At 38.8% G+C, this 15,526-nt stretch overlaps 3 protein-coding genes across 5 annotated transcripts in view; 1 reads left to right on the forward strand and 2 right to left on the reverse strand.

Moving 5' to 3' along the window:
* The window catches only part of LOC110049605 (phosphatidylinositol 3,4,5-trisphosphate 5-phosphatase 2-like), a 76,702-nt gene that overhangs the window by 44,024 nt on the left and 17,152 nt on the right, over nucleotides 1–15,526 (forward strand). For all 3 annotated transcript variants that reach the window (XM_089294488.1, XM_089294489.1, XM_089294487.1), the window contains exons 21-26: nucleotides 562–643; nucleotides 1,936–2,019; nucleotides 2,838–2,905; nucleotides 3,748–3,805; nucleotides 9,981–10,096; nucleotides 10,929–11,016. In XM_089294488.1, the coding sequence (XP_089150614.1) occupies nucleotides 562–643; nucleotides 1,936–2,019; nucleotides 2,838–2,905; nucleotides 3,748–3,805; nucleotides 9,981–10,096; nucleotides 10,929–11,016 (496 nt within the window). The remainder of the gene's footprint in view (nucleotides 1–561; nucleotides 644–1,935; nucleotides 2,020–2,837; nucleotides 2,906–3,747; nucleotides 3,806–9,980; nucleotides 10,097–10,928; nucleotides 11,017–15,526) is intronic.
* Nucleotides 11,582–12,625, reverse strand: LOC149109231 (uncharacterized). Its single transcript, XM_089294490.1, has one exon. It carries the CDS (start codon nucleotides 12,608–12,610, stop codon nucleotides 11,582–11,584), a length of 1,029 nt encoding a protein of 342 aa, XP_089150616.1. The 5' UTR covers nucleotides 12,611–12,625.
* Nucleotides 14,404–15,493, reverse strand: LOC110047517 (uncharacterized). Its single transcript, XM_089294491.1, has one exon. The coding sequence runs from the start codon at nucleotides 15,491–15,493 to the stop codon at nucleotides 14,405–14,407; it is 1,089 nt and encodes a 362-aa protein (XP_089150617.1). The 3' UTR covers nucleotide 14,404.

A 15,526-nucleotide genomic window follows, 5' to 3' on the forward strand; every position in this document is an offset into this window, starting at 1 on the left:
TTCAACTTTTGTAAGCGTCAAGACACCGTAAATTTCCTTTGTTTAGACTTCTCAGGAATTTAATTATCCATTTGCATCAAAATTTTCCTCCAAAACTTTGGAAAAATGAAAAAGACATCATTTTCTAGACGACCTCCAGCCACTGCACACTAATGGCTGATAGTGTTCAATGGCTGAGCCAATCAGATTACAGCATTTGCATTAGTATACTAGTAGAATTCTGCTAATTAACAATTACACCCGTAGCCTACAAGGGCTACAGGTCAATAGCCCATGAGGCGAAGCCGAATGGGCTATTGACCCGTGGCCCTTGAGGGCGAAGGGTCTAATTGTTTTAGTATCACCCAACTAGTCGGACAAAAAAGGCAATAATAAAGTTAGCAAATGCAAGTTGAATAAATATTTATTTGGGAATAAAACGAAAGAAAGCGTAATGCTCAATTGCGCCAATTTTGCTACTCGAGGACTATTAGTAATAGTCCTCTAGTAGCATAGCCAATCAAAATGCAGGATTTGCATTAGTCCACTAGTTGGGTGATACTAATGATGGATATGTTGCAGGTGCTGATGAATGTGCCATCTTGGTGTGACAGAGTGTTGAAGCACTCTTTTCCACAGTCTAAAATCAGCTGTACTTCATATGGTTGGTGCATAATTCTAATAACCATTCTCAGAAAGTTTAGTTCAAATAGTTAGTATGATATCATGTTATGTTACTGATCATAACAGGGAAATAATTATTCGAGCAACTGTAGAAGTGTAGCTGAACTGCCATATAAGTCTAAGATTGAAAATTAAAATGAAGAATTACTGATCCAGAGCCAAGGCCACTTTCATAAAATTTGATGTCCCCTTTGTTGACTGACTGACTTAACTGAGCTAAACAAAGGTTAAAATACTATGTGATATAGCTATAATAGTGTTTTTAAGGGTCAAGACCATAGAGCTGCTTTGAATGTGAGTTCACCAGAAGTTACATCTGGAATGGAAAGATGTTAGAAGACCTCTTCCTTTTTGTTCCTCGTTCTCTTTTCTTTACAGCTCCAATATTGTCCCATTTCCAAAGTTGAAGTCACCGTATGCCTTGCTTTCTATTTTCACACTTAGGCAATATTAAACCTGAACTATTAGATATTGTGCTATTATGCACAACATCACAGACTATGCAATCCCACCAAAGAAACAGATATTTGTGTGAATGTCAGTAGTAGAAGTACTTGGGTTAAGTGGCCTTGTCTAATAGGAAGATGTATGTTTTGGGAAAACAATTACAGTTACTGGATTTCTTCCAGTGTTTTCGTTTATAGTCCTTTCAGACATGGTGGAAAGGCTTACCAAAATCAGGGAACTCAGATGTTCTCTATGCACTAATGAGTGCACATTGATGTGAGATGGCAGATAGCTAACGTGGCACATATAATCATCTCATATCCAGCAAACACCAGTGGAGTAATTGTTTTATTAAAACAGCCCCAAAATATAGAAAACTAACAACTAAAACTACATGTACGCTTACCATTTTTGTAGGGCATGGTATAATGGCTCATATACCATGATAGCCAAGTCACTGAAAACTCTTGAATTGCCTCATCCAACAATCCTGTTTTTTTTTAATAAAAGCTAGTAATATATGGCCAGTATACATTTGTCTGGCTATATACCCTGTGAGATACTGATGACAGTCGATAGCAATCAATGATCAATTGATATCAGTTAACTAGCAATTATCGATTGGTATTGATCGTTGTTAATTGATTTCTGATTATTCATTTTGATTGATTGGTTAGGCCAGGCTCCCCAGGAGAGTTCTCCCCTCATGACAGACTAAAAATGTGGTTTTAGTGTGTGGATGCCAGGCTGTGACAATGCGGTGCTTCCTAAACTCTTTGCAGAAACCTGATGACAATGTAATACTTGTTTTTGTTTCTCATTAAGGCTGCACTACAACCATCAAAACAAGCGACCACTGGCCTGTTTTCTGTACTTATGATGTGTCTTTGCCTTTCACTGTTTCACCAGGTATTTTGAAGTAATAACTTAAAACATGTTTTACCAGATGAACCAAAACCTTTGTTGTTAATACACTAGGATGTAATCAGTGGTATTGGATGTTGTTCAGTGGTTTGAGTACGGATCCTGTGACCTTTCTTTGATTATCTAAGTTGAGGGCTGCACTTAAACTAACCTTAAAGTGAGACAATCCCAGATATTACAGGGTGTAATTTGCAGCTCAATGTAACCCTTCACTTAGTATACATGCAGCCAGCATTAATGTAGACTAATCTTTTGTACATAGCATAACACTTGTGATGTTAACAAAGAAGTAACTAAACGTAGGTACAAAACATTTTAATTACCTTAATTTTCCCTGTACATAGTTCTTATTCTTTTGTTAATATCTTTCATGTTTGTAAAATTTTATATTTTGTGTATAGTAGGTCCACATCAGCCCTTCGGCTGCCAAATCCCCTCTACAACCTACTTATCAAATAAAGTTTACGTACTTACTAACTTATTTACTTACTTACTTACTTACTTACTTACTTACTTACTTACTTACTTACTTACTTACTTACTTACTTACTTACTTACTTACTTACTTACTTACTTACTTACTTACTTACTTACTTACTTACTTACTTACTTACTTACTTACTTACTTACTTACTTACTTACTTACTTACTTACTTACTTACTTACTTACTTACTTACTTACTTACTTACTTACTTACTTACTTACTTACTTACTTACTTACTTACTTACAAATGCGCTTGAAAAGGGTTAATGGCTGAACACAAGGAGACAAAATATCATGTTGCCATAATGTTTCCTTTAGATGACAGTATTCCAAAGAGTCCCAACTCTGGAGAGTGCGTCATAAGATTTCATGCAATAAGAGGAAAGGTAAGTGAGATATGAAACCTGTTGCAGACCAATTTTTCAACTTTGATTGACAGTTTGTTGACAGCAAGTTGAAACCCCTTATTCCATATTTGCCTAAGGGCGTTGTCAATCTCCGTTGCAGTTTTTACAAGTTCAGGCTTTGCAAACTTGGTACTTTTATTGCTATGATACCACTGATGTCAATCAAACTTGCGTTTTTGAAACGTTCAATCAATCTTCAGTAAATTACCAGAAATGAAGTCAGACTCAGTGAGACAGTGAAGTGCCAGCTGTTCAAAGTTGGAAAAGGCAAGCCACTAACTTAGTTCGAAGTCGACATTACAGTCAGGTTTACAGGGCCGTCCATTAAGCCACATTCCTTCTTATTATAGTTTTCTTTATAAAAATACGCCTAATTGGTCAGTTTAAAACATATCTCTTGATGGCACATTTGACAGCTAGAACTTCCAATTTCTCTTACCAGTTTTTGTTTTCTTTAGGATTTTGAGAAATTCGGATTTTACTGCACAACGTCCTAGAATAGTGGATTAGTTGACGTGGTGAATTGATTATATGGAGTCAAACTTTCAATAAACAACCACTTAGTTTCAGCGGTCTTGCACCAGTTAAAAAACTATACTTCACTGGTTCTTATTAATCTACACTACGATTGTACTTAGGACTGAGTGCACTGTTTTGTTTGCCCTCCTTCCCCCTCAAGTCATATTCTGGTGTTGTCCAAATTTGAATTTGTTCAAGTCAACCTTTCAGATGGCTTGCAGCAGATCGAGGCAAATGGTGCTTCACCTAGAGGGGCCCTCAGAACTACTACTAATAGACATCTATTTTGTCGTGCCTTACAGATAAAGACTAACAGCAAAACCCAATTTTACATTGAATTTCACTCCACATGTTTGGAAGGTAAGCTAAGGACCAAAGTGTTATAAATTATAATTCTTTATTGAGCTCGTCGATATAATTAGTTTTAATTCTTTATTTATTCATTTATATATATTTTTAGGATAAAAAATAGAGATAAAATCAAACAACATTTCGATCTCGCTGAGATAATTTTCAAGTTTAAAAAAAGGGATTACAGATTTTTGGAGACAAAGGTGTATAAAAAGCCAACAGACACCAGATTATTATTATATTATGAAAGTCATGTTGATGAGCGATATAAACAGTCACTGCTAAAAACAATGCTGAATCGCGCTCAACTTCAGTACCCTGTCTTACTCTTACAATCAACAATCAGTGATTTTGTTACCGCAAAAGTTTCAGGAGATTTAAGATCCAAACAGATGTGTGACGAGAAGAAAGCACCTGTCAGAATAACGTTACCATTTAAAAGAGAAGGTCACTCCAAAAACCGTGTATTTTTTTCCATCACCAATAAAAAGTTCACATTGAGCTGAATTACTCACCGTTGTTTTAGCTTCTGAAATGGATGCGATCCCAATGAAAAAGAAATGAAAAGTTTGACACCGGGAACCGCCATTTTAAAAGGATCTTGGAGGTCAGGCCGGATATCCATGACGTCATTCTGTTCGAGAATGTGTTTGTTCTTTTGAGCTTTAGCATGTCTGCTCTTGAAGCCAGAACGTGCTAGTGATTCTGGGGATGATAATAATCAAGGTAAATGGAACGATCGGTTGGAAAATGCTCTGTGGTGTACTTGTGAGAGATGTGCAACCATGCTGATGCAAAGAGAATGTGTTTGTTGCCGAGTAGGTCACCGAAATGAAAGGTACATTTTGCAGTACAATTGCAATGGACGCAGTTAGCGGAAGAGGAAATTTATTTTTAATTGTAAATTGCTTTCAGAATTGATCTGGTGGCTTAAGTAAATCCCCAGTTTAGTGCTTTTGATCTGATTTGTCTCTATTTTTATTTTACTGTTGCTTAAATGCGGAGGGAGTTCTAGCTGGCATCACAGAAACTGACAAGTTTTCAAAGGTGTGTTTAAATCGGGCAAATGCTTTCCACCTCACAAGTCTGCGTTTTTACTGATAAAATTTGGATACATTTTGCTCATGCTCGTACGTGTTTGCCTAGGTTTCTTTACACGTATGTACTATGTGGACTCTTGTGAAATACGCAGTGACTTTACATGTAAGGTGCGAAGTGAAATCGACGTCTTTGACGTGAAATGTGAAATTGACGACATTCCATATCAAGAAAAATTCTGGGTCCCCGACAGGAATCGAACCCATGACCTCCCGAACACCGGGCGGGCGCTCTATCCATTGAGCTATGAGAACTTATGGAGAACAAGGTCATTTAACTGAGTTCATATATGACACCAGTATGCAGGACACCTGTCATTTAACTGAGTTCATATATGACACCAGTATGCAGGACACCTGTCATATATAAACTCAGTTAAATGACCTTGCTCTCCATGAGTTCTCGTAGCTCAATGGATAGAGCGCCCGCCCGGTGTTCGGGAGGTCATGGGTTCGATTCCTGTCGGGGACTCAGAATTTTTCTTTGTCCCATGCTCGTGTCATGTTGATTAATTCACCTTCACATTCCTTATCATTATCTAAGATTTTTTGTGCGAATTGTAATTTATATTGTTGGAAAGCTAAGCATATGTAATAGATTTTGGATAGAAGAAAAAAGTATGCACAACTTTTACACGCGTAAACAAGCTGAAGGAAAATTGACTCTGTGAGTGTGTTTATCCGTATCGCATGTGTCGTGCTTACTTGCCTCGTTACTTGACAAAGCATGCAGTAAAATTACAGCTTCATTTTTTACTGTAGATTTGCTTTCATTAGCAACTGTAATTCCCAAAAATAATGTGAATTAAAAAAACTGCCTTAATTGATGATGAATCATGGTGATAAACTTGAAAACAAATTGTAACACATTTCAGACAAAATGTTATTTACATGCGGATATCGGATTTCGCTATAGCAGAACTTGTTATTGGTAATTGTCGATATATAGATAGGACTGATGTACAATTAACTACCTCTTCCAATGTATTTCAAATCAAATTAGACAGCATTTAAAATTTTTAAGTATTTTAACTCATTCCTGGCTGTCAAGGCCGATTATTAGACACGCTCTGATTTTGATCCGCACAAGAGATTTATAAATAAAAAAAAAATACTTTTCGATAAAAGAAAACCGTAGCGAGTTAGTCTGACTTGTAATTTTAAAGAAATCTGCAGGGCATTTGAAGTTCCCACGGTACCCTAAGAAATTTAATAAATCACTTCCAAAAAATGCGTGCAATCGCTACGCATCAATGGACAGGAAAACACGAAAAACCTAGTGCCAGGCTACGAAAAATAATTAATTAAAGCTTGCAACATGGTAGCTTTTTTATAAATACTGGTAAGACTGGTGAATGAAGAAAAGAATTTTATTTAGCCATTTTCCCTGTTATTATAGAAAAAGAAGTGGTAAACTGGTTATACATGAAAAACCCGTGATTCACGCCGTTTTAGCGTCTTTTTCGTGAAAATATATTAAGCCTGAAGGGTAGAAAATTTTTGGCGACTAAAATACTTGTGCTGGCGACCAAACTTGAAAACTTAGGGGCCAGCTGGACCCAAGGTTTTTTCTTGAAATTCGAGCCCTGTAGTCCAGCGAGGAGCTTCAATTTCTTGCGCGGAAACAATATTTACCAAATCAAGTCAATGACAGTTCTGCCGGGCAAAAATAGTTTTAAAAATGAAAAGTATAATTGATAGCTACCTCTTTTCATTCCTTGCGATGCACCGTTTGCTTGTAATGCGTACCTTTACAAGGGCCTTCCGTTGAAAAATTGTCGGAAAGCATTTTTCTTCAATGACCTCTTTCTTGTGTTTCCACCCACAAGTTCAAATCGGTATTCAGTTTTGAAACAGTCGTCTGTGAAATGCTCATTGGACACATACACATTTTCGAGTTTTTTTGCATGAATCTCTCATCCGATCCCGACGTAGCTGTTCAAACCACTTCTTTGGCAATTTTTTGTTCTTTGCAGGCAAATTAAGGAAAGTCAGTCCTCTTTCCCTTCCCTTTTCAGTTTGGGTTTTACAGCCCGGGGTCGAACATTTTAGCTCGCAACTGAATAAACGAATTTAGAACAGAAAGGAAGAGCTTCAGCCTTTGAGCTTCGCGCCAATTCGGATGGAATGACATCACGGATATGCGGCCTGGCCCGCAAGATCCTTTCAAAATGGCAGCTCCCGGTGTCAAACTTTTCACTTTTTCATTGGGATCGCATCCACTTCAGAAGCTAAAACAACGGTGAGTAACTCAACTCAATGTGAACTTTTTATTGGTGATGGAAAAAAATACACGGTTTTTTGAGTGACCTTCTCCTTTAAGGATCAGAAATCAGCTAATTCTGTGCGAAGAGGTTTCTATCAGTTACGTTTTGTAATGCTTATTGTATAGTTTGTATAGTTCTATAGTGTGATCGTCCGGGTTAGGGCGGTTCTGAAAAGAACTGTTGTTGGTGACTGACGTTTCGACAACCTGAGTGGAAGTCATCTTCAGAGTCGGTTTCGATCCGTCTACTGTTAGTCAAATTGGTCGGTTTTTGGTCGGTCTTTTGTTAGTCAAATTAAGTCGGTCTGTTAGAAGTCCGTTTGTCAGTTTCGTTTCCGTTGTGGATAAGTCTTATCCATGATGGAAACAAACCCAACAAACGGACCAAAAACCGACAACTTTGGCTAACCATAGACGGATTGAAACCGATGACTTTGACTAACAATAGACGGATCAAAACCAACCAGTGACTGATGGCAAACGAGTCTTTCAGCGAATACCATCATGGCTAAACTGACCAATCCTGTTCAACGGACCAGACTTATAACATCATTGACTGACAAACACTATTCACTTGACTCTGAAGATGACTTCCGCTCATGTTGTCAAAACGTCAGTCACCAACGACAGTTCTTTTTGGAACTACCCTAACCCAGATGATCACACTATACGAACTACTAATACTCCTGGGTTCAAACCATTTACTATGCTTAGTGTATATTGACATATTTTTATAGCTTTTCAAATTCTTACGTCTTATTTTACTCATATATGCAAAAAATTCAAATCACTTTTTTAAAACTTGAAAGGGATCTCAGCAAGAGCGAGACGTCGTTTGATTTTATCTCTGGATTTTAGTTTAAGTTTATGGCATCCATAAACTGATGTTAATGAGACCTGAGAGACTATATCTCAAAGTCAGGCACACACATTCTGCATTGTAACACTTTATTTCAGAGACATGTAACACTATGAACCTCGTGTCATGCTCATAAGTAAATCCCAGTAACATAGGTAACATGCCACCAATTCCTGATCTCAAAGTCCATCAGGGATTCCCAGTTGAAAACAATCACCCCCTTTGGATATCACAACAAACCTTTCATTTCCTAAGTAAAGCCACTGTTATCTACATCTGTAAAAGACAGTGTATCAATGGTTCCAGTCATGTCTCTCACATGTCCACCTCATGCCCCTGACCTCTAGTCAAGCACACGCTCCTCGTTGTATTCAGTCTTCTCGTTTGTGCCGATCCTTCGCACTGATTTTTCTTTTACCCTCCCACCCTCCCATGACTGGGACCCTTGCTCTACACATCTGAACCCCTGATACTACGCGTTAGGACCATCTTCAAGCGAATAAACAAAATCATTTAGATCTATAGAAATGTTCATCATGAATAAGGCTAATAATCTGTCTTGCCCCAAAAAAAAAAAAAAAAAAATGGGGGCAAGCTTTGACACTACAATTCAGAATGTCGTGTATAGATACTGAACATTACTATTCCGCTACTTTTAGAAAAACAGTTATCCATATATATTTATGATATCATTTGCTTAGTATAAAATAATAATAATAATAATAATAATAATACTAATAATAATAATAATAATTATAATAATTATACCATTAATGGCCATAGGCTAGGGTTATCTGTCTCCTAACAAGCCTTAGACCTTACCGTTCAGGGTGCAATGAACAGAGACTGTATTTTGGTGACTTTCTGTTGTTTGTTATTAAAGGACGGTGGCAGGGAAGTGCACCCATTAGCTGCACTTTACCCCACAGTAAGGCTCTAGCCCACTGGAGACAGGTCCGGAGAAATTGCTTATTCCAAGGTGGCTACCCCCGGTACCACCTGATCTGTACTCCCCCCAGGACGGGCTCCCCCTCCTGGTTCCCTCAGTCCCCCGGGACTGTGGGATATAGGCCTCACCCCTGGAGGCAGGTCTGGAACTTTTATTCCAGGGTGGCTACCCCCGGTACTACCCCCGGTACCACCCGATCTGTACTCCCCCAGGAGGGCCCCCTTCCTGGGCCCCTACTCCCCAGTCGTCCTTCACTGCCACCCAAATTTTAACCACAGCCAGTGTGTTATTTCCTAAATGTAGTATCGTTAGTGGAAGCTAAGACCAAGCCTCGAAAGAGGGTCATTAATCCTAAAATGTGTTTCAAAGAAATTACTTAATAGAATTGATTGATTGATTGATGGATTTATTGTGCAATCTTGAGATAAGACACATACTGATTCACTCTGTAGTGAAATTAATGTGTGAGCTGGAAAGCTTAATTCACACAGTGCAAAGGGTCCGCGTGCACTAACTCTACCACCGCCCTGGACTGCGAAAGCGAAAATTCGGAAGACTTACTTGTATAGCATGTGTAGCGGATTACAATTCAAGAATGACTATTTCTAGCGTGAAGATAAGGGATAAACGTGTCTTGGAAAATGTAAACTTTCGAATAACTCAGCATTTTAAAAGTTGTTCTTTTATGGGTCTTTATTTTAAGCTTAGTTTTTTTACTTGTTAGCTCCCCGTACAATTTACATGTAAGTTCTAGATAGACAGCAGGTAAATAAAATGACGATCAAGAAGGAGAAATTAATTGCAACTTGTAATATGTAATGATGTTAAGAGAGAGTAAAGGAAAATGTTATGTTTGTTGTTCTGACAGTAGACAACGTTTTATTTGCCTCATACTGTATATATATTGAAGTTACCAGAGTTGTTGGTATTGGCTGTTGGTCACCATTTGGTTATGTATATTTATCACTGATACCTGTGCTTTTTTTTCTTTTTGTTCGTTTGCTTTTTTTAAGACATGGTGAGGACAGAAAAGAACAATGTGGTCGAATCTGGAAAAAAGCACTTCAGTGAAAACAAGTCAAGTGGAGACTATTCGTATCCCGAGTGGAGTAAGGCAGTTATTCCTCAAGTAAGTCGGAAATTTGGTTCTTGTGACCTATTATCAGTGGGGACATTTTAAAACTCACCATTTTCCATCAATCTCAATGTCGTCTTTCTTAGCTGGGTCTGTAACGGTGACCAAAATTGGAGATCTCTTATTTTTTTTTTTTATCTTTTCAGGAAGTCATTTCTGGCATTGGTGGCTTTTGTTTAATTTCTGATTTTAAAATGAGCTTGGCATAAATTGGGTAATCTTTTACTAAACAAATAGCCCATTTCCAAGTTGCCGTAAGCCTCTCTATCAAAGCGAGGCCTGGTCAATAACCATTCATAAGAAATGACTTTAATTTGCATGGGAATGAAATCTCATTTTCATATGAAAGGATGGACACCAAGATTCGCTTTGAGAGACAGGCAGAAGGGTAATTCGAAAATGGCCTAATATTCTCAGCATGGAAAGTGGATTTTATGATGATTCTACTACACCATGCTTATCCTTTTGCCAAAATTGTAGACGGTGTCCTCTAATCAAATGGCCCAATTCTTCCTTTTCCCAGAAGGAAACCTGAATAATCAGCAAAAGAGCAATTATTTGTTGTAAAATAAATAACTCAGATTTTGAACGAACTCTTTTTACTGTTTTGTACTTTTATTGGCTTTGTAGTGCATTTTAATGTTTCTGTTGTTTTTTTGCATGTCATAACAATTTTTTAGGTTTAATAATTTCTTCAGACCAAAAGTGACAGAAAGTCACTGTACCTTCCATACATTTATCTTGGTCTACTTTTAGATTTCTAATAGCTAAAACGTTTTTAGTTCATTAATTCTCCCTCTCTCTTTCTCTCTCTTTCATTCATTAGCTTCATCCCATAATATCAGATTACAGATACCTTGAGGAACAGCATCTGTTACTGGCCATCAAGTCTGTAGACAACGACGAGTCTTATGGTAAACATTGTTCTGATCATGCAAAGTTATGTACAGGGTAGTATGTTCCTGTATGTTTAAATGTTATGCTGGGATGTGTACCAAAACTGTGTTAAGTGTACCACTTTCATGCCACTTATTATTCTTTTTGTTGGAACCTTGAGGTATTAGTCCAGGCATTTTGTAATCAGACCTGCTACTAATTGCAACAGAAGCTTTCTCATCGTAAACCAGTTAGAAATAACCTATACATTAACATACTAAAAGTCTCTAAAGATTCAAGCGTGGGAAAGCCTGAAAATACGATCAACGTCCAACTCGCTTTCTGCTGCAACATGAAAATGAGGCTATAAACAGGAAATTGCTGTTTACGGCTGTTTTATCGGTATAAATCATGCCTTTCCTTTAAAATTAAGAACATACTCTTAGTACAATGTTTCCCGGGCCTTAATCTTAAAATAAAGACCCATAAAAGAACAACTTTTAAAATGCTGAGTTATTCGAAAGTTTACATTTTCCAAGACACGTTTATCCCTTATCTTCACGCTAGAAATAGTCATTCTTGAATTGTAATCCGCTACACATGCTATACAAGTAAGTCTTCCGAATCTTCACTATCGCAGTCCAGGGCGGTGGTAGAGTTAGTGCACGCGGACCCTTTGCACTGGCCACAGGCTGGAGAACGCGGCATACCATTCTTACAGCAGATGCACCTCATAGTGCGGCAGTCAGACAAACAGTTGCATCTGATTAACTGTAGAAGTGAGTCTGGCGCAGGCGGTAGGTCCATCGCAACAGGAACCAATTGATCGCCAATTACTTTCCATCCCCAGTCCTCGATCAACATTTCTGCATGCTCCCCCTGCCACTGCTTTACATGTAAGTAGACGCGCAGGCTGTGGAATCGGGCTGCTGCTGCACTTGGGAGGAGATTCTGTGGCTGTATATGAGATGTCTTCGTTGGACGTTTCTCAAAGTACCGCTGATACCTGAGAGAGTAAAGACCAAACCCTGGCTTTTCACCGAAAAGTGCCACGAGTGTTTTTTCACCTGCAGCAACAATGTCAGATACAGCCGAATGGCAGCTGAACGTGTTAGCTTGATCTCTGAAGCATGGTACATTCTCAAATTTCTTTAGCGCCGTTGCCTTGCCAACTCCATACAGGCGCGAAGTGGTGTCGCAGCCGGTCATGGCGTGAAGAAACAGGAGATTCCTGCAAACTTCCCTACCAAGCTGATCTTTGACTTTCTTCATATACCAAACTCGTGCCCCTCTCGCGTTTGCCTTTGGCTCTGGTCTAAAATAGAGATCACAGCCATCCTCAGAAGCATGATAGCACAAGAGGACTAGCAAATCTGTGTCGTCCCCTACAAGAACCGTGGTCTTCGTTCGGGCAGACTCTACGGCAGTTTTCACTATAAGTAGATCGGCGTCACCATCGGAGTGGTGTGTCACGCAGCCTGCATTCTGTAGAGCCTGACTCAGCATCATTAAAAAGCGTTGCTTGTTCTTGGGGTTAGAGAGAAAGTTATCTTTCTTTAGCGTGATGGACATGCTTTCTGCAAAGGTGACAGTGGCAGCAACCTTCCCTGATGCGCGCCTCTGCTGTGTCATAGCTTTAGTTGACCAACAGAAATGGAGACTGAATAAAATGAAATGTTACACGGTAAACAAAGATCAAGGAATTGCATTCAGTCGAGCTTGGGACGTGACGAAATTCATTCCACTCGACTGAACTTTGGCACGTGACAATTTTACCTGGAAGCGTGAGACAACACACGCAATCTGGTCATTTGCCATCGAAAAGAAGAGGAATTGCAAAAGCTTGGAAAGCTCGACGGTACAGGATCCACAATATATTTGAGATACATCCAGATGTATTTGAGAAACGTATTTTGTTTCAGTGGACACGAAAATACTTGACTTTACAGCAAACTTGATAACACAAGCACGGGGGATTCTATAAATAATAAAATTGTGATGAAAAGCGGCTCGCAGTTGTAAATAAATTTCACTTGTGTGAACGAACCTGGGTTTATTTTTAAATTGTCAAAGATTTCATCAATAAAAAATATCTGTCTTAGTGATTGCCCTAAAACTTGTGAAAGTATTTTCGCGTTGAGTATTCGCGTTCCGCGGTTCGCATATTAAACGACAAACAATTTGAGGTTGAACTTTTCTGTCCATTTCAATACAGTTTTTAATTTGCAGATGAAGTTTTATATCGTTTGCTTATTCAAGCGGAAAACGAGGTTGAACATTTAAAAAAGATCATAAGCGATAAGGTAAAAATAGTGTTCACTTTATGGTCTCGGCAAGAATTTGATGCCGCCTTGATAAACATTGGAAAACTTTCCGCCATTCAGCTGCGAATGAGGCTATCTTATTTTAACTTGGTATAATCTGTGTCGTTTGCACTGCTCCTGTTGTGTGAATTATAAATTATATACACAAATATTTCTGTGTTTTGTGAAGCAACTTTTTTTCTTAATTTTCATCAAATATTTTCGCGGGAAAAATGGCGGTAAACATACGTTTCATTCATACATGCTCACGCTTTTTGATGGTTGATTTCACAACCAGCGCCAGCAGTGAAGGAATGATTCAAATCCTCAAAAAGATCAAGAAGACCATTCCTTCAATCAGAAGTCCATACCACATGTGGTTTCCAAGTTTTAATGCAGAAATATGGATTTCTGTGTGCTGGCTGTAGACTTGTAAATATGTGTCACTAGTATAGATTAAAAACAAAAAAAAAACTTTATTTCATAGCATGAAAGTTTGAATTGTTTGGGCTGCTCAAGTCATTCCTAAGTTACCATTTAAGTGTGATTATAAAATATTAAAAACTCAAGCAAGAGTTTATAATGAAGATAGTCTGAACCTTTGGCTTTTGATATTTGTGGTGTCACTTGTAAATCGATGGAGCTATTTGAAGGCATGTACATTTGCATTATTATAATCATTGTAAAAGATTTATTGAAAGTGAAAGCCAATCAATTTAAAATGACTGAATGAGAACTGTGATCAACTCACAACACTGTTGCAATAATATAGTACTTTTTCATTGTGATCAGAAACTATTTCATTTGATCATCAATCATTCCAATAAAAGCATATTTGAATCAACATTAGGTAGTTCTTTCACTGAACGGGACTTCAATTTACTTGGTGGTTCAAGGAAAATGTTATTTAATAATACAGTTAGATAATAATAAGATTATTATTTATTATTAATTAATTATTAATTTACGCATATATTTTGGCGACTAAAATTTTTCACTGGCGACCAAACCTGAACAGTCAGTGGCCAAATGGCCACTAAGGAAAAAAGTTAACTTGGAGGGTTGCCAACACATATTGGACATTTCCTTCGGGCTGCGTCTTGGCCTCTGGTGAAAGCTTCGCCTACAGTGCTTCCGCTAGCGCTGGTTTTTGTGGTTGTCTAAGCGTTAATGGGGAGTCGAAAAGAGATGTGGCATAAGTGCAGAGCTTGTATCGAAATAATTCCGCAAGTTGGGAGTTTTCACAGGCCATGATCAGTTGCTGAAATAAAAGTTGCGGGTCAACTTGTACTTGATCATTGTTAATCTTCACAGAGGACTTCGATGCCATAGTGATTGCCTGGGCACTTCGTTTGAATGTGTAATCCGTGGGGCTCTTCCCATTCATTGACGACAGGATCTTCTCCCCGACACACTTGGCTGCATCAGCATTAACACTACTATCGGCATTTACACCATTCATGACGTTTCTTAGACTGTCACTGTCGGGAGAGAAAGGGTTATGTGCAGCCAGAGTACTGAGGGTGGTCATTGTGTCTTTCATGTCTCTTGCCTGTCTTGCCTTGGACATATCTTTGTTTTGCTCGCCCGAATTAAACTCTACTCCCGTCAACTCTTGCATACTGTGGTTGGTTTCGGCGCATGCAGGCATAGATAATAGCCAGATAAGACGTTGCTGCTCCGTCAGGCCCCTTCCTCTTGTCAAGCCTCTGCTCGTCGTCAGACTTCTCATGAGAACCTGCTCGATGATTAGGTCAATCAATAATCCTGCCCAAAACCTATCACTCCTTCTTGCCACGTGAAGACCGGAAGCGAAGTTTCTGTAGACATCCGCATGTTTCGTTTGGAGGTCCGTCATCGACTGTAGGTATAGTCGAGCGCACTTAACGTACAAGTTGTGGCCAGAAGCAGCGAGATATGGCAGCATTCTTGTCAATGCCTCGAGGTGGAGTTCCCAATTAGCTGTTCGCTCTGCTTTGATAAAGGAGCGCAATATGTCCACCATTTCTAGGTACTGAATCCAAAGCGCTGCAGTGCGGCTTCTCTCAGCTAGGACGTCTTTCTTTCTGCCTACGCATTCTTGAATCTTGCTCAGAACATCTGCCGTGCTTGCTTCTTCAGCTGAGACTTTCTTTCCTGTCAACTTATGAAACAATGCACGCGCCTCTTCAATCTTTGAAATTCCAACCTGCGAGTGGATGTCTTCAGGCATCGGCTCCAAACGATGCTGGTGGCCTGCAATATT

The sequence above is a fragment of the Orbicella faveolata genome, unplaced genomic scaffold (assembly GCF_042242905.1).
Source record: "Orbicella faveolata isolate gen_17 unplaced genomic scaffold, um_ofav_v1 contig_25, whole genome shotgun sequence".
In the NCBI taxonomy this organism is placed as follows: domain Eukaryota; kingdom Metazoa; phylum Cnidaria; class Anthozoa; order Scleractinia; family Merulinidae; genus Orbicella; species Orbicella faveolata.